We start from the raw sequence: 19,424 nt of genomic DNA, 5'->3' as shown, positions 1-19,424 counted from the left end.
GCTCATGCTCTGTCTTTCTCTGTCTCTCAAAAATAAATAAACATTTTAAAAAATAATAATTTAAAAAAAAGTAACAAATGTAGACTACATGTCATGTATTTTTCTGATTTCTTTGTAGACATCAACTCATTGAACTTGAGGAACAATCACGCATATAGGTACTGTTATCATCTGTAATTGATGGGGGCAGAAACTGAGGTACAGAGAAATTCAGTGGTAGACACGGGCCTTTAACAGTGGCAGCTCCAGAGCCTGAGCACTTAAACACTACCCACAAGATCTGCCTTGTCTTTGAGATGAAGGGTATTAAATAAAAAATTACAAATCAGTTCCCCACTGCTAAGCCCACTTAGGACAAATGCAATCTACAATCAACCTTCCAGACCACCTGTAGTAAGAGCAGAAGTTTTGGAATCTAACAGACCTTAGTTTGAATTCTAAGAGCTGTGCGAAGCCCCAGATGCCTCATGGATAAGGCATTGGCCTCCTAAGAACTATGAGACCTTGGCCAGTTATTTACCCTCTTCAGGCCTTCACTTTTCCTCGTTCTAAAAATGAGAATAACAGGAACTCCATCCCAGGGTGGTTTTGAGCAGATGTAGGCAAACTTTTTCTGTAAAGGGCCAGATGATAAATATTTTAGGTCTTGCAGGCCATGCAATGATCACTATCATAACTATTCAAGTTGCTATTGTAGCGTAAAATCACACACGGACTCTGCAGAAACAAATGGGGGTGACTGTGTTCCAATAAAACTTTATTACAAAACAGCCACCAGAGCAGGGCTATAGTTTGCCAATCTCTGGCTTTGAAGATTACATGAGATAATGTATGTGCTTTGCACGATCCCTAGAATACAAGAAGTCATCAAAAAAGATAGTATAATTATGGTTTCATCATAAGATGACTAGTGCTTTCAAGTTGATCCAAAAAAAACCCAACCAAAACTAAGTTAATTTAACATTGTCAGGAACCTCTGAAGCCTTACATGGGTAAATGTATAACTTTCATAAACTCTTTTGAAATACTGAGAAATTACCAACACTCTACTCCTAATTTTGCTTTATAGGAAGGACTTCCAGAGACAATAGATTTTAGTGTTTTCAATATTTTGGACATATTTAAACTAAAAAATAATTTATTGTTTATTTGAAATAGAAATTTAACCGGGAAATCCTGAGGTTTCCCGTTGTTGTTGTTGCCTGTCTTGTTTTGCTTGTCTGTTTTTTCCTAAATCTGACAAACTACCTATAGGCTTCTATGATTCTGCAATTTGGAAATCACCGGTTTTATCGCATAACAAGAATAACCCAACACAAGCAACATTTTGTTCCTTCAGCAAAGAAAAGAATTACATTCTTATGGAATTATCCCCAAGGTTCAAAACTAATAAGTCCCCTGGGTAGAAGCCACTGAAATACTTATAAGACAACCAGTGCTCTGCGCTCACGGGTGCCAAGAACAAGCTTAGGTCACCCAAGGAAAAAGTGCAATAATCTTGCATTTGTTCCTGCTGATTAGAGTCAAGCAGCTTCTGGAAACTGTGAGGCACCCCTCATGTCACTATGTTGAATTAATATCTGAGCAGTATTAATGATGGAAAAACCCAATTATGTCCAACACGTCCAAAGTTTTGCAATTGGATTTGTCAGCAATCAAACTGTGTACTAAGAGAGCCCAGTTTGGCAGTAAACAAAGCTTCTGAGTGGAGAAGAAATATTCTGCGCACATAAACACTGGCGCCTAAATTCCTGATAAATATTTGATAATGAAGATGTGGGAGGAGGAGCTGGTGCCTTCAGGCATCAGATATCTTCCAACAAGTCAGATTATAAAATCTTTCTCAGGGGATTTAGAAAAAGAGAGAGAGAGAGATGTGGCTTAGCATGCCACAGCCCATATCTTTTCAAACTTTAAAGACAAAAGATGGTATTTGGCATGTCCATGAAGGTGAGAGGCACTGTGTTTTAATTAATAGTATAGTATTTAGAATCAAAAGTCCATGTTTGAGTTTCAGCTCGACCACTTCCAAGCTGTACAACCTTGATCTCGTCTCAACTTCCAATTCCTATCCCTAAAACAGAGATCTAAGAATTATCATCTCTTATGCTTTGGTCAGGGTCAGAGGAGATCATGGATATGGAAATGCTTTGCTAACTGGAAATAGCAAGACTCTGTCATCTATCATTCCTATGAATAACAGCAGAATCTCTGGTGACTGAAGAGCAAAATAATGTATTGAGTGTTACCAGCTGAAACCATGCTAGGGGAATTAAGCTCTCATGAAATCTGTATTAATCTAAGTCTGTAGAAAGCCATGACAAAGTATCACAAATGGCTTAAGCCACACAAATGTATTGACTCACAGTGCTGGAGGCTGAAAGTCCGAAGTCAAGATGTCGGCAGGGTCAGTTCCCTGTGATCCCTGTGAGGGCTGTGAGGGCGGGATCTGTTCCAAGTCTCTCTTCTTGGCTTTGTAGATGGCCATATTCTCCCTGTGTTTCTTCCCACAGGAAGAATATTCATAGAGGGAAGAGATCCCTCTATGAATATCTCTGTGTCAAATTTCCCCTTTTTATAAGGACACCAGTCATACTGGAGTAGGACACACCCTGATGATCTCACTTTACTTTGATTACCTCTGTGCAGACCCTGTGATGGTTAGTTTTATGTGCCAATTTGATTGAGCTAAGGGATGCCCCAATAGTTGGTAAAACATTTCTGGGTCTGTCTGTGAGGGTGTTTCTGGAAGAGATTAGCATTTGAATCAGTTGAGTAGAAAAGATCACCCTCACCAATGCATCATCCAATACACTGAGGTCCTGAGTAGAAAAAGGAGGAGGAAGAGCAAATTTGCTCTTTTAGCTTGAGCTGGGACAACCATCTTTTTCTGCCCTCATATATCTACATTCCTGGTTCTCACACCTTTAGACTTAGACTGGGACTTACACCATCAGCCTCTCATTGTTTGGACTCAAACTAAATTACACCACCGGTTTCCATGATTCTCCGGCTTGTGGACAACAGATCATTGGACTTCTCAGCCTCCACAATCATATGAGCCAATTCCTATAATAACTCTTTCTATATTAGCTGACAGAGAGATAAAGATAGAGTTTATCAATAGAAGATGTGTGTGTGTGTGTGTGTGTGTGTGTGTGTCAGACTTATTGATTGTGTCCAGACTAATACAAACCTTACCTCCAAATAAGGTCACATTCTGAGGTATTCGGGGTTAGAACTTCAACTGGTTGGGGGTAGGGGAAGACAAGGGAAAGACACAATTCAACCCGTGACAACATCTTCTATTTATTTTGTTAAAAAGTCACCGAATTCATTCACAGTGTTTCCCAACCAACGCCTGCTTCCAGATGAAAACATTTCACTTTAAAATGGAGACATACCTGCTTGCTGAGTGTCTAAGATGATAAATTATTTACTTCAGAGTAAGGATCTAAGGCCATGGCCACATACCTTCTCTAGACACCGAAACATTAGGCAGTGTCCTTCTTTTTAGAAAATTATCTTTATCTTATAACATACATGTCACCATTTTTCCTTATATTTGGCTTGGGAATAAAATTTTGTCATACTGATAGTCACAGAGATACTGAAGTTTGTAGATTTCAAACTCAATTCTTTAAAAAAAAGACATTTATTGGCTACGTCTCACTTCTGCATCAAGCTTACCTATTGTTGACACGTTTCCAAATCAGATGCCTTCATTAAATTTCAAAAAAAAGCTAATAAGTATGTCCACACATATAAATAAAATATCTTATAAATACATCTATATAACACAGAATAGGAATTAAGTTTTTAAAAGTGAAATCAGACTTTTTTTAACTCATCCTTTCTTAGCAACTCAGTATCCTGTTTTTGTCATAAACTGTCTTACCACTTTAGAAACTATAAATGTCCCCTACAGAATAGATATATGGGTGCATGGACATGTGTCTCTGGGGGTAATCATAACATTCTTTATACTATCAAAAAAGTGGAAACAGCCTGATGTCCACCAAGAGGAGTTTGTTAAACAAATAATGAGGCAACAGAATGGGACACAATACACCCATTGAAGATCATGTTTTTGAAAAATATTTAAATGGCATCGGGTAATATTCTTGGTATGTTGTTAAAGGAAAAACAGTTACAGAAGGATTTGCATGATTCTGATTTTATTCTTTTTAAGTTATTTATTTATTTGTTTGTTTGTTTGTTTAGAGTACAAGTGGGAGAGGGCCACAGAGAGAGGGAGAGAGAGAATCCCAAGCAGGCTCCACACTGATAGCACAGAGCCTGTTGTGGGGCTCGAACTCATGGACTATGAGATCATGACCTGAACCAAAACCAAGAGTCGGACACTTAACTGACGGAGCTACCCAGGCGCCCATGATTCTGATTTTAAATCTACATGTGCATAAACCTAGAGAAAGATATTCACCCCCGTGTTAATATGCTTATCTCCAGGTACTAAGATGTGGACAATATTTTGTTTCTTCTTGGTATTTTCCTTATTTAACTTTTTTCTACAAAATGCATGTATCACTTACAAAATGAAAATATGACTTTTTTTTTAATAAATAGAAATTCCCTTCTGAAAGGTTCTTGCCTTAGACATAGCACCATTCATACCATAGGGTTACTGCATTTTTCACAGTTCTTAGTACTGGGCTTCTAGGGGATAATAGAAGAAGATCAAATAGGTATAAAAAATAATTACATACTCAACACTAAAATGCAGCCTATGACGTTAAAGGAAGGCTTGACAAAAATTCAGCATTTAATTTAGGTTAGGCCTTAATGAAAAAGTATATTCTCAATGAAGTAATAGGTTAGACAGAGGAGGGGTGGTCCTGACATTAGAAAGGTCATAAGTAAACAAACAGGCAGCAAAAACGCTGAGTCTCCTCTGAAAGTAACAAATAGTTCAGTATGAGTAGTTCCTAGGGTTTCTAACAGGATGCCAGGGGACCAGGCAGGAATATTAAGTCAAGGGCATGAATTGTTAGGAAATTTATTGTTCAAACTAAGGCCCTTCAGCAGTGAAAGTGAGGACTCGAAGTAGCTACCAGGAGACAGTAGGCACCAGGACTATGCAGGGAAACCAGGACCCATGGCTGCCCTACAAAGGCTTGGATCACACCAGCCAGGCTGAGATATTGGAATTTCATACACAGAATCCTGGAATCTTTGTGTTGGAAGGAAATGTCAGTGCCCATCCAGCCAGGCCACCTCTATTCCTGCCTCTCCAACTTGGCCAAGAATAGTTACAAAGTGTCTGTTTTTGTTCAAATATCTGTGACAAAATGCTTATTGCCTTGGAACAGCTCTGTTAGAAAATTCCTCCTCATGGGCGCCTGGGTGGCTCAGTCGGTTAAGCGTTCGACTCTTGATTTTGGTTCAGGTCATGATCTCACAGTTCGTGGGTTTGAGCCCCACGTGGGGTTTTATGTTGACAGTGTGGAGCCTGCTTGGGATTCTCTCTCTTGAAAGAAAGAAAGAAAGAAAGAAAGAAAGAAAGAAAGAAAGAAAGAAAGAAAGAAAGAAAGAAAGAAAGAAAGAAAATTCCTCCTTGTATTGAGCTGAAATTTATCTCCCTGACTCTCCCACCCATTTGGCCCAGCTCTGCCATCTCAGAGAGAGAAACACAATGCTAATCTCTCTTCCACATGAGAGTAAAAGATGTAAAGACAGACATCCTAGCCTTCTAGATCCTCTCCTCTGCAGCTGAAATGTCCTGTAGGCGCCCTCCCTACAGCATTCCCACAGTAGGTCACTACTTGCTTCCTATCTCCTAGTTCGCTCTTGAGTTGTTCCACGCTTGTCCTTTTCCTGCTCCCATTGGGGATGGGGCCACCATCTTCTCTTGTTTATATTACCACAACACTTCCCTCGTCAACCATCTCTCCAAGCCACTGTCCATTCAGCAGCCAGAATGATCTTTCCAAAACACAAAACTGAATGGGACCCTGCCCTGTTCACAGTCTTCAATGATTCCCTATTCTCCTGAGGATCAATTACAGCTCTAGTTCTAGCTCCTACCACCACTCTATCTCATCTCTCTCATCCCCTCAGCCCTCTGCACCCCCTCTTTCAGTTCCTTGAACAGGCTTCTTGCCCTCAGCCTACTGAAGGGTACTGTTACGTTTGCCTGGAACTCTTCCCTCCTGCACTGTTGAGAACCCTTACTCAGCCTTCGGGTCTCAGTTTAAACATCACTTCCTCTAAAAGTCTACCCTGGTCCCATTAAGCTTGGATTAAATATCTCTTCCTAGGTGGTTCCACAGGGATCTGAGCTTCCCCTATGAAAGCAAGTATGACATTGAATTGAAATCATCTCCTTATTCTTCTGGTACCTTTGTCAGACTGTGAACTCCATGAAGGCAGGTCTACCATTTTCAGCACCATTAATCATCAGCATCTGGCACAATGATTGGTACATAATAAATGCTTTAAAAAATGCTAATGGGGGTGCCTGGGTGGCTCAGTCGGTTAAGTGTCCAACTTTGGCTCAGGTCATGATCTCAGGGTTTGTGAGTTCGAGTCCCACATCAGGCTCTGTGCTGTCAGCACAGAGCCTGCTTCCAATCCTCTGTCCCCCTCTCTCTCTCTGCCCCTTCCCCACTCTCTCTCTCTCTCTCCTTCTCAAAAAATAAACTTACAAAAATTAATAAATGCTAATGAATTAATATGTATCCATCAGAACTAGACACAATTGTTCTGATACAGTCTGCACAATACAGAGAATGACTGTCACCTTCCATATTCTATTTTCTATATCTTTTTACATAAAACCTAACATTATTTTAGAAGAAACATATCACTATTGGTTTTATTGTCAGTTTAAACTCTTAAATCTTAACTATATGAAACCACAACTTCCATCCCGAACTTTCCCTCTCTGTCACTTCCTCCCCCTCCACTCTGTCCCTCCTCTCTCTTCCCCTCTCTCTATCCCGCTTCCTCTCTTATCTCTCACTCTCCCATCCCTTTCTCGCTCTCTGTCTCACACAGATATACCCAGTAATTTTGCAATTGACTTTTATGATCCACGCAAAATACATTTTGTATCTGTTTCTGCATACTTCCCTACAATCTAAAAAGGCAAAATAGACCACAACTGATTGATAGCTTCTGGACCCCTAATCCTTATGCCCTTTTCTAAGCAAATGTGATCAATGTGTTACGCCTTCATGGACATCAACGACATTGAATAAAAGCGGGGTAAGGACACAGCCCAGAGCATACCACCAAAGACATCCACCTGCCAATCCAATCTCCTTTAACAAATGCGTTCACCCAGGTATTAATTTAACCCACGTGCATCCTTCTAATCCAGAAGAATTTTGCAAGATCAGGGCCCTTCCTAAAATCAAGGTTTTTTAATTGATCGATGATAATTCCGTACAACCATATTCAAGGTGCTTTATTTTAGTTAAAACCCCCAATACCTATTATCCCTTTTTAATAAATAATACAACTCTGATTCAGAGAGAAAGTCACACACCTAGTGAGTGCCAGAGCAGGGATGTGAGCCCAGGTCCTGTGACTCCAGATTCAATACCACACATTACACTGGGATCCTCTCAAAAGAGAAAATACACTTAATTGGACATGTGCTGGCTCCTACTAATCACCACCTACCCTCCCAAATGTCTGTTGAATGAATTAATCCTTTGACTAGAGATTTTTAACCTGAGGTTCATGTCAACTCAAAGGAATCCAAGAGTGGACTTGTATGAACTTCCTGAAAGTTTACAGAAAGTGCCTTGTGCTGCATATTGTCCATTTTTGCTGAGAAGGGTAATGTCCATCCAGATCTCAAAAGGACCGTGGGTCCAAGTGAGAACAGCTTGCAGTTTCAAAAACTCTCTACAGAACCTAATCGTCACTCACCTCTGTCTAGAGTTTCAGACACATATCTTTCTCTCTTTGGAAAACCAAAGCTGCATTTTCTCATCTCTCGTCTCCCACAGCCTCTACCATGCCCAAGCCGCCCTTAGAGATCTCACCTGCTGGCGCCTTCCCAGGCCTTGCAGACCTTCTCTGGTATCAGAAGACACCAGCTTGTGTCTCAGGTACCACCTTATCAAAAGGCTCAGAAGCCCACCTATCTTGGCCTTCAGTACCCTCTTCCCATGCCAGGTTCCAAGTGAAAAGGATTCCTTTGCCTTCACAAAGCCAAAGCAAAATTGGAAAAGACTTTTCCTGCAGCTTTTCCCGGTCTTGGATAAGGTTAGGATAGATGCAGGTAGCAGTCTGAGACACTCATTAGTTGAGATGTGGACTGGAGAGTGAGTTGGTAGAACTGGAGACTTGGGGGATTATCTCAAATACCTAGAAAGTCTAAACCCTTCCTTTGTTAAAACCATGAAGACTATGACTTTTCCTGATAATCACTGTTGACCTTCGCTCTTTGTTCTTGATCATATTGTATTTACAGATTGTATCTCTATCATCCTAGTCAATGCCTGAACATAACAGTCACTGGCAAGAACTGCGCAAGAATTCACGCAAATTCGTTGAGCATCCCAGCTGGGCTGATGCTAAGACAAAAAGAGCTGATCCCTGCAATTGAGGAGTTTACAGGCTAGTAGGAGGCAGACAAATAGATATTTGCAGGAAAGAAGGGTGAACGCTCTGAAAGAAGGAATAAAGAAAGCTCTGGAAAAATATGGGAGGGATACCTAACCCATTCTGGAGGATGGAGAGCAGATGGTCTGGGTGGTGTCTAAAAGAAAGTAGCTCTCAGCTGATTCTTCAGGAGAAAATAGAAGTTAGACATTGACCTAAGAGAAGGACAAGGAGGAAAGTCATGTTTTATAAATAATTTAATGTGCCTACATTTTCTTTTTTTTTTTTTTTTTTTTTTTTTATTTATTTTCAACGTTTATTTATTTTTGGGACAGAGAGAGACAGAGCATGAACGGGGGAGGGGCAGAGAGGGAGGGAGACACAGAATCGGAAACAGGCTCCAGGCTCTGAGCCATCAGCCCAGAGCCCGACGCGGGGCTCGAACTCCCGGACCGCGAGATCGTGACCTGGCTGAAGTCGGACGCTTAACCGACTGCGCCACCCAGGCGCCCCAAATGTGCCTACATTTTCAAAAAAACGTGCATAAAATGCGGAGAGGAAGTGAAGGATAAGAAGGGGACGGTAAAAGGCAAGTTGTGGAGAACCTGTGTTTGCCAACACTACTCTCAAAAGGAAAAAAAAAAGGAATCTACAGACGACTTTTCAGAACAGATCTGTACGATGATATTTGCATTTTAGAAAGCTCATTGGACATAGTATGGTGACAAGATAGAGGGCACGAGATGGGTAGTGCTGGCCTCAAATGAGACTAATGGGAAGTTGTGACCAGAATCCATTTGGGGGTGGTACTGATTTCAACCAAAACCGTGGCAGGTAAGACGGAGGGGGGTTGTGCATGTGAATTATATTGAGCAGGTAGAGTAGAGACTGATCAGGTGTGGTGAATGAAAGAGAGGAAGTCACCTAGGACGATTCTGTTGTGTCTGGCCCAGACACTGGGGAGGCCATTTGAGTAGTGGCCGGTGGAAGAGGAGGGGCAGGCGTGGGAGGAGGGGGGAGAAGACAAATTCAGTTTTGGGCATGCTGATTTCAATGTGCTCCTAGGGACACCAAAGTGGAGATGTTCTGTATTAAAGGCTGGTATTTAGAAGAAAGATCAGGGTGGGCCCCAGATTTGTACGTAATGGTTGCAGCCATGGGAATAGATGAGATCTCCCAAGGGAAGAGAATCTTGAACAGTCGGATCCGCCAATGCCCATGCAGAGAGGACCTCTGAAAGGCACTACAAAGTCAGAGGAGACCAGGAAAGTGTGGTATCACAGAACCCAGGAGAGAGTGATGACATGGAGCGGGGGTGGGGGAGGGGACGAGCAACAGTTCAAAATGACACAGAGAGGCCAGCGGAGAGATGAACTTGCTCTAGGGTTCAGAGAGGTCTCCGGCGGCCCTGACCGAGCTTTGCGTTCAGAAGCGAGGGTGGATGTTCAGAAGCGAGGGTGGACGCCAGCTGAAGAGCAGGGAAGCAGTAACTGGGCGGTGACGGCGTGGAGACGCCCAGTGTCACCCGCCGTTTGGAGAAGTGCAGTGGGAAGGTGGACGACAAAATGGAGATGGCAGCTGCAGGGGAGGGAGGGCAGCGGCTCAGTTAACATCTCAGGAACTGCAGCGTGGAGAGCTGCGGTGCTGTGTGCAGCTGGGGGTGCGTGCGGTAAACGACATAAACAAATACCCCCGCCGGCTTCCCTCTCCGTCCTGCTGAGCGCTAGAAAGCCTTTTGTTTTCATTCCCTTTATCAGTGAGAAATGGCTCTGGGCTTAACCTGTTAAACTGAAACCAGAGTGTGGCAGTGCAGCGGCCGAAACCCTTTGACCCGCCGCTAGCGCCCGAGCGCGGGCTGTGCCCACCGCCCCTTCCGATCCTCCCCACCTGCTCTGTTTGCCCTGGGAGGTTTTCAAGTCCAGATCAAAAGCACCCCTACTCCGCCGAGACCCCAGGCTCCCTCCACTCTTATCCAAAATTAGCCAGATCCATTTGCAAGACTTGTTCAAATAGTTAAGTACAAAGGGCCGAGAGACCGGCCGCCCGGCTGTGTGCACGCCAATCAAATCTTTCCTTTGTGGCGCCCGGGAGGGGGACCCCGCCTTGTGGAAGGGGCTCCCTCCATCTGCAAGATGATTCTGTTTCCTTTGGACGCAAGTGTAGGCTCCCAGAGAACATTACCGAAACAGATGGCTTTAAAACTCCCCATCCCTCCTGCAAAAAGCCGTTGTCCGACAGGTAATAAACAAAACGCGGAGCCTCTCGCGGCCGCGGGAGGGGAGAACTCACACTCACAGCACCCCGAGACTGGCTGTGCCCCCGGGGAGCTCCCGCTTGGCACGGGTTCGAGCTCTGGTGAACGGAGACTCGTCCACCACCCCTCTCCGCCAGTTCCACCGGCTCGTTTTCCAGAAACGAGAGGCGCAGTGTTCGCAAACCCAAACATTCCCTGGCAACGGAAACTCGGAACGAGTTAAGCTCTGCATCCGGCGCGCCTGCAAATGCTCCAGCTGAGTGCACGGGAACGCAGCCCAACAGGGACCGTTTTCCGGCAAATCTGGAGGCCCCTTGCAAGGTTTCCCGGCTGACAGAACGGCAGCTTGGACTCGGGAGCCCCAGCAATGGAGGACGGGAAGAGAGAGGCGCCTACCGTACCCGATCGGCGCGGCGGGTCATGCTGCGGGCGTCTGGGCGCCTGGTCGGGCCCCGGGCGCTGCGGACGCGGCCTCTGCTGCGGCCCGGCGGACCTGTGAGCTCTGCCCCGGGACGGCTGCCCCGGGCTGCTCTTGTTTGCACTGGGCCGTTTGCTTTTGGGATTTCTCCAATGCAGATGTAGTCAGGGGGCCGCTGTCCCGGGGGACAATGATTCCATTGGAAGCTGGCCTTTGACAAGACTCACACATGACCTTTGACTAAAATGGCTTTGGGGAAGGAAAGTGTCCGGAGGCCGAAGACGGGGCATCCAGGGCAGGCGTCCACATTCCCACCCCCAACTGTGCCAAGTTAATTTTTCATCCCGTAATCTTTCAAGGAGAGTCTCCGCGAGGTTTGATTTGCGTTTCTCCTTCATTCCGTGGGATTTTTTCCCCTGCTTCCAAAAGGATTTTGCTGCACAAGTTTCCTGCGGTGCCGCTGACGAGTTCCCTGAATTAGCGTTTCCAGGTTAACCGTGGGCAGCGGTATACTGTATAAGTTCCTGTAACATTCTCCGAAATAATACCACCATTTTTTTTTTACTCTCCTTCGAGCATGCTACAATTTACAAAAGCGCTTTTCACAATCATGCTATCATTTGGCCTCCAAACAATGCCGGGGAGGCTCGCCTATTACTGACATTTTAGACAAAAAGAAACAGAAGCTCTAGAAAAATTGGGTATTTGCCCAATCACTCAACCAGAAAGTGAAATCTGGGTCCTCTAAATTGGCATCCTCTCCACTTCCACAAGGCACCCACCTCCCTGCTGGGTGACCCACTGCTCAAAGTCAAGTATAACACAAAGACACTATACAAAAACACTAACACATTATTATAACATGTAATGCAAAGTAGTAATGGCTATAACTATTTTAATTTTTGAATTATGAAAGCGTTAGAAATTGTTTTAATAAAGTAGCTGTTTTGGTTATTGATGTCCACAGATGTCTCAAATTCATTGACTACTTTTTTTTTTTTTCTATTGTCTAAATTTTTCCTTCAGCAGCTGTTAAAAAGATGCTGTGGGAACCAGCCTGGCCACTCCCAGGTGTGGGTACAAACCAGGGGTTCCTTGGGCCGCTGCCAGAGTCTATCACCAATGATGATCAGAGTCTGTTCCCCTCTGTTTTCTGGGTCCTTCCAGATGATGAACAAGGAGTCAGCATCCCAGAATTTTATTGTGCTGAGAAGGGCTTGAGGAAGGTCTACAGAAATGCCCTGGAGCCCCCCGGCAACATGTCGGGTGGTATCATTCTCATTTTTTTTTTTTTTCAGCTTATAGAAGGGGAAAGGGGGTGATACTCACACTCATTTTGGAAGGACTGTAAGGAGTCAGCCAGGAGGAGAAGAGGGAGGAGGACATCACGGAGCAACACAACACCACCGACAAAGGCTGTCCATTGCCATGAGCGAACTGAAAATAGTTCCTGCAGGCAGGAGCCCCAGGTGTGGGAGGCGGATTCTAGAGAGGAGGGTGTGGGTTTGGACTCTGACCAGCCTCCTGTGCCACTCTAGGGAATCTGGACATCACCCTGCAGGGCCAAATGGGTTCATACAGTTGGCCCGGGTTATCAGCTCACAAGAAAAGGATGCAGGAGTCATATGTTGTTCTACAACAAGAAAAAAACATATAGATAGATAGATTGAAAGACAGATCGATATATATATATATATATATATATATATATATATATATATATATCTCCACCTAGCTTGGTAGTTATGGGCCTTAACTTCATACACGAGGTTTCTTCTTCCTTGCTACAAAAATGTGAGCAATCTATTTAACCTCACTGTGCCTCAGTTTTCTCACCAGTAAAATGAGGATTGTGGTATCTGCTATGCGGATAAAATGCAGTTATGTAGGTAACACTCTTGACCTTTCTTTGGATATACGGTGGCATTTGAAAACAGGCAGCTCTTGTCATGTCTCACAGGACTTTTGAGTGTGCAGTGCCTGCCACGGAGACCCGAGGAGAAAACAAGGAGCCCTCTCTCTCTCTCTCTCTCTCTCTCTCTCTCTCTCAGTAAGAGAGCTGGAAGGGAAGGAGCCCCTTGTTTTCTCTCCACTGCACTTTTGGCCTTTGACTCATGAGGGTTTGTCCTTTGTTCCTTCCACTTGTTATCTTTCAGCTCAACACGACTTCCTTAAGGTCCCGGTCTAGACTTTAATATCAGTTGCAATCTTTCCCTCCGTCCAAACTCTGAGTTTGTTCATTTCCTTGTTCTAAACCACTGCCACACCCCTCTATCTGCAAATCCCACCAAGATGTAGCCATCGGCTCGCGCCACACGTCACCACACAGCCATGGCCACGGGTCCCACCATTTGTATGTGCTCGGCAGCTTCGGCTGGGCGCCCATACCCATGCTTGTGATCTTTCCAAAGGTCCCTGGCCGTCCCACCTCTCCAGTCACACAAAGTCACTCTTCCCACCTCCTCAGAACTCTGAGCTCACTTCCACCTGGCTCCCTTTCAGCAAACAACCTCCTCTCCCCCCACAGAACACTGTAGACATTGGGAAGGAATGCTACTTCCTGTCTCTGCACCAGAAATGGTATTTCCTGCCCTGCTCCTTCCCTCCCACCTCAGAGATGCCCCTCCTTCTGTGTGCTTTGGAATCCCCCCTTCCCATTTCCTCTGGAACATTCTTTCATCAACCTTCACCCTATCTTTCAGTTTCTTCTCTGCTGATTTCATTAGTTCGTGTAATCAGTAAACATTTATAAAACGATTACATGCAGTCAGCATCTTTGATTCTAGGCATACGAGGATAAATAACACACCATAACCTACAAACACATTCAAGTTTCTCCCATACAATGAACTCTCTTTTTCCTAACGTGTTTGAATATGACCCTGTTCCTTACAACGACAACAACAATGAACACACACATACACACACACACGCCCACTGTCGGGAACACACTCCCCATGAGTCTTCTGAGGCCAGTTTCTTCCTTTAGAACCTGGCTTAAAGTCACTTCAAAGAGACCCTCCTTGACCAGCCAATCTAGGGAACCATTCTGTCCCTCGTTGTTGCTGTTAATCTTTCTTATTTACTTCATATCATTTATCTCACATTGTAATGAGAGACTCCTCCATTTGCTTGCTTGCATATCTTCAACAGACAATAGTGTGAACTTTCCACTAGTGTGAACCTTTATGAGGTCTGGGACTCTCTTATTCGCTGCTGTATTCCCAGTGCCCACGGTGTACCTAGTACGTTCTCAGAAAACATTTGTTGACCCTAAACTTTTAAGTGCCAGGACCATCTTTGTTCTAAACATTTTTTAAAGGTTTTTAATGTTTTTATTTATTTTTGAGAGAGAGAGAGAGAGAGAGAGAGAGCGTGAGGGAAGGGAGGGGCAGAGAGAGAGAGGGAGACACAGAATCTGAAGCAGGCTCCAGGCTCCCAGCTGTCAGCACAGAGCCCGAAGGCAGAGTTCCAACCCACAAACCGTGAGATCATGACCTGAGCCCAAGTCAGATGCTTAACCAACTGAGCCACGCAGGCACCCCTCTTAATTTTTTTTTTTTTAAATCTCCATTACACAGCCTACTGGTATTTGATGCAAATAGAATTTCCTGAGCGGCTTTGAAAAATTCTGATGCCCAAAGCACCCCAAGACCAGTTACTTCTGGGGTGAGACGTACCTATCAATTTCTGTAAGCTTTCCAGGCAATTCTCAAAGCCAACCTCAAGACCACTGACCTAACCTCTGCCTTACACACAGGTGATGCTCACTCAAGAAATGAATGGTTGGGGGCGCCAGGGTGGCTCAGTCAGTTAAGCGTCCGACTTTGGCTCAGGTCTGATCTCACGGTTCGTGAGTTCAAGCCCCGCATTGGGCTCTGGGCTGACAGTTCAGAGCCCGGAGCCCGCTTCAGATTCTGTGTCTCCCTCTGTCTGCCCCTCCACTGCTTGCACTCTGTTTCTCGCATTGTCTCAAAAATAAATAAACGTTAAAAAAATGTTTTTAAAGAAATGAATGGTTGAAGGAATGATTCAAGGAATAGAGTCACTCGGCTCCTGCTTATCTTGCAATTCTCTTCTCCCTGGTCTTTCCACACCTGATCTGCTATCCAGGCGTGCAAAGCACCAAACACGCACCTGTGCTCTCATGTCTCCAAGCTTTCCCATGCTGCTAGTTCGACCTAGAACCCCCATACCCCGTCTTGGCTACCTGCGGTTGGCCTCCCTGGTAAGGTCTGGCTTTGGGCTCGGTACCACTGCCTCTCCCAGGTCATCGCCATGTCCCCACAGGGCTCTGGACCTCCTCTACCCTTGCATATATCCCTATGAGAGAAGGCATGCTGCCGCCTGATGTTGTGTCAGGACCCTTCTTGACCGGGGGCTCTTCTCTCCTCGTATCCTCATGTGTAGCAGCCACTCCAGCCACAGCAGCCACTCCACAGATATTGTGGAATGAATTCACAAATCAATGGATTAACATATTGATGAATTTTTTTCTTTTCAAATTTTTATTTTAAGTTCTAGTTAGGTAACATGCAGTGCAACACTGGTTTCAGGAGTAGAATTCAGGGATTCGTCACTTACATACAACACCCGGCGCTCATCGCAAGTGCCCTCCTTAGTACCCATCATCCATTTAGCCCATGCCCCCACCCACCTCCCTCCATCAAGCGTCTCTTATGGTTTGGTTCCCTCTCTCTTTTTCCCTTCCCATATGTTCATCTGTTTTTTTTTAAACTCCATATATGAGTGAAATCATATGGTATTTGTCTTTCTCTGACTGACTTATTTCCTTAGCATAATACACTCTAGCTCCATCTATGTCATTGCAAATGGCAAAATTTCATTCATTTTTTTAAGCTGAGTAATATTCCATTATATATATATATATATATGCACACACACACGCGTGCGCACACATACACACACACACACACACACACACACACACATATATATATACACACCACATCTTCATTATCCATTCGTTAGTCGACAGATATTTGGGCTCTCTCCATAGCTTGGCTATTGTTGATAATGCTGCTATAAATATCAGGGTGCATGTACCCCTTCGAATCTGTATTTTTGTATCTTTTGGGTAACATATTGATGATTTTTTTAAGGTTTATTTATTTTTGAGAGCGAGAGACAGAGAGACAGAGCATGAGTGGGAGAGAGGCAGAGAGAGAAAGACACAGATTCTGAAGCAGGCTCCAGGTTCCAAGCTGTCTGCACAAAGTCTGACATGGGGTTCGAACTCACCAACTGCAAGATCACGACCTGAGCTGAAGTCAGACTCTTAACCGACCAAGCCACCCAGATGCCCCCATATTGATGAATTTTTAAAGAGATAACTGTACATTTATGTTTTATTTTTTGTTTTTAATTTTTGTTTTTTAAGAGCTTTATTGAGCTATACATCAAATAACATATAATTCCTCCATTTAAATTGTACAATTTAATGGTTTTTCAGATATTCACAGAATTGATATTTCTAGAATATTTTCTTCACTCCAAAATGAAACCTTATAACCATTAACAGCCACCTCCTTGTCTCCCCTGCTTCCCAAACCTAGGTAGCCACCAACCTACTTTCTGTCTCTATGGATTTGCCTACCGTGGACACTTCATATAAATGGAATCATGGTTTTATGTGTGTGTGGTTGGCATCTACTTCCACTTTTGAAGATCTATTTGGCCACAAGCATCCCTTTCACATTGAATTGATGTGACAGAATACAGACCCTGGAAGAGATCTTGGAGGACAAACAGGTAGAATTTCTTAGACCTATTACACAACAATCTAATAAATTACCCAAATTCCTGAGCTGGGAGAAGGAAGATATACAAGCTTAGCTATACATGCTACCATGGAAGAAAGGGAAAGGGGACAGATTCCAGGATGGCTTAGCTCTGCCTCACCAGCCCTGTCCAAACTACACCATTAGGACAGGACCTTCTGTGCCATAAGGACTCCATACTGAAGGCAAATTGTCCACAGGTCAAGTTCTAGCTTTGCCACATATTAGCTGTAACTCCTGATTCCCTGCTTCTTCATCTCTAAAAAGAGGATACAAATAGTTCTTGTCTCATAAGCACCACATCACAGCACTGTTATAAGAGTAAATGAGGCGACACATATCAAGTGCATAGCACAGCACCTGGGACATTATCAATGCCTGATAAATATTTATGCTGTTGTAGCTGTTGAAGTTTGGCCACAGCTGTTTATATATTGTTCTTCTAAGTAAAATTTAATGTGGAAAGAGGGTTCTGGTGCTTTTAAAAAATAACACAAGCCATTATTCTAGGAAAACTATACGCACCATGCAGATAGCCACTGCCAGATGGTCATCTGTGTTCTGCTTGATGAGAGTGGGGACAATGGCAAGATTTAGCTGAAGCTGAGGAATAATCATTAGTGGAAAGTGGGGAGGTAGTGGGTTAGTCCATTCCTGGCATAAAAAGCTGATGGAAATACCCTTGTTCTGCCCACCAAGGGTACATGGGTACCATTAGCAAGCAGAGGTTACAGGTTCCGTGGACCCGAGGAACTAAACTCCTCTGCAGCAATTTCTTTATTTTCCTTCTACTCTTCTTGCATACAGACCTGCCTGTGGCATCTTCTGCTAAGCCCTCCTGGGGTGTCTCTTAAGTACATCTGAAATCAGCCCTTGGTGGCTGACTCTTGGCAGGCAATCTCGTGATCAGACACAATCACCCATAGCAAACGGTCACAGGCTCGCCGAGTTTGCTACCAAGTGGTGGCAACTGTTCTGACCATTATCCTTGCAGTTCCAGGGCAGCTGTCCTTACACGTAAGTATCAAGGGCCTTGGTAGACCTTCATCTGACTTCCGCTGCTTTGAATGGGTTTTCCGGCACATCTGGCCAGCCTCTGTTCAGATTCTGCTCAACTATCTCTCTTTCTTGACTTCCTTCCCTCTAGGATCTCATAGTTCCCTGTACATGCCTGTGGGGCAGCGCCTGGACAGTCTCCAGTTATCCCCTGTGTAGATGACTGTGAACAGCCAAAAACTAACACACAAGGACACTTTTCACTGATCTTTGTGTGTCCCATTAACAGCCCTGGGCCAAGCACACAACGGTCATTCCTCTAATTTTACAGATATATATATCGAGGGCCTACTAGGTGCTGACACTTTAAGATGCAGACATTCATAGAAGCATGGGATTTTAACCCTGAAAGGAATTTTGAGACAAGAAAATGAGGCCCAGAAAAGGTCGTGTCTTATCAAGTGTCCCAGTGGCTGAGTACAGAGAATGTTGGAGATAGAATTCAACTCTCCTGACACCCTGTTCTTTTATGATAGGTTTTCTTTTAAATGTGCTTTGAAAACTGGAGAAAATATGAATGATTATTTTGTTCATTAATGGTTTTTTGAACTCCAGAGATAGCCCTGAAAGCACCCCTGAGTTGGTGACCAAGGATATTAACACAGACCAACCCAAAAATGCAACATTGCTAATGCCACTACTGTCTGACTCTCTGTACTTCTACACCCCCACCCTGCTTGCTCACATCTCACCCACGCCAGGCCAACCAAGGGCCTGTAAAAATTTAACTTGATGTGATTGCACAACCGTGAAAGCCTGAGTTGCTTTTTGAGGTAATGAATGATTCCTTAATTGCCTCGTGAAAATGTTTCCAGTGGGAAGAAATACAGAACAAGCTGTCACAAACATAAATGTCCCTGTTAGGCTCTGGTGAGGTTATTATACAACTAAAAGTTTCAGGGGGACGAGCTTCGGAGACACACTGAATCTGGTTCTGTTTCTCTTCCTACCCCTTTGTTGAATTTCTATTGTTAAGAATCCTTTTGGAGGCGATGGATAGGTTTCTTACTTTGATTGGCATATGTCCAAACTCATCAAATCATATATGTTAGATACTCGCAGGTTTTTTATATCAGTTATACCTCAATAGAGGTTTTGTTGTTTTGTTTTGTTTTGTTTTTAAAGAATCTGTTTCTTCACTGTGTTGAAATCATGGTCCAGCAAGCCCAGTGTTCTGTGTTCCTCAGCAAGCCAAACTTTGGGTAAGAAAGAGCAAGACTATACTTCCTGCCTACCTCCTTAAAGGCTGCTGATGAGTTTCCCTTAATGACTCATGACAGCACTAATTCCAACGAATGCCACTGTGTTAGGTCAGGCT

At 44.0% G+C, this 19,424-nt stretch overlaps 1 protein-coding gene across 1 annotated transcript in view; it reads right to left on the bottom strand.

Annotated features, from left to right (window-relative positions):
• ENPP2 (ectonucleotide pyrophosphatase/phosphodiesterase 2) overlaps window positions 1–11,283 on the bottom strand; it is a 111,718-nt gene extending 100,435 nt beyond the window's left edge. Inside the window, exon 1 of the mRNA XM_030303997.1 lies at window positions 11,233–11,283. Coding sequence (XP_030159857.1) covers window positions 11,233–11,253 — 21 coding nt within the window. The 5' untranslated portion in view covers window positions 11,254–11,283. The remainder of the gene's footprint in view (window positions 1–11,232) is intronic.
• Between the last annotated feature and the right edge of the window lie 8,141 nt (window positions 11,284–19,424).

This window comes from Lynx canadensis, chromosome F2, assembly GCF_007474595.2.
Source record: "Lynx canadensis isolate LIC74 chromosome F2, mLynCan4.pri.v2, whole genome shotgun sequence".
Lineage (NCBI taxonomy): Eukaryota > Metazoa > Chordata > Mammalia > Carnivora > Felidae > Lynx > Lynx canadensis.
This window is presented reverse-complemented; position numbering and strand designations above follow the sequence as displayed.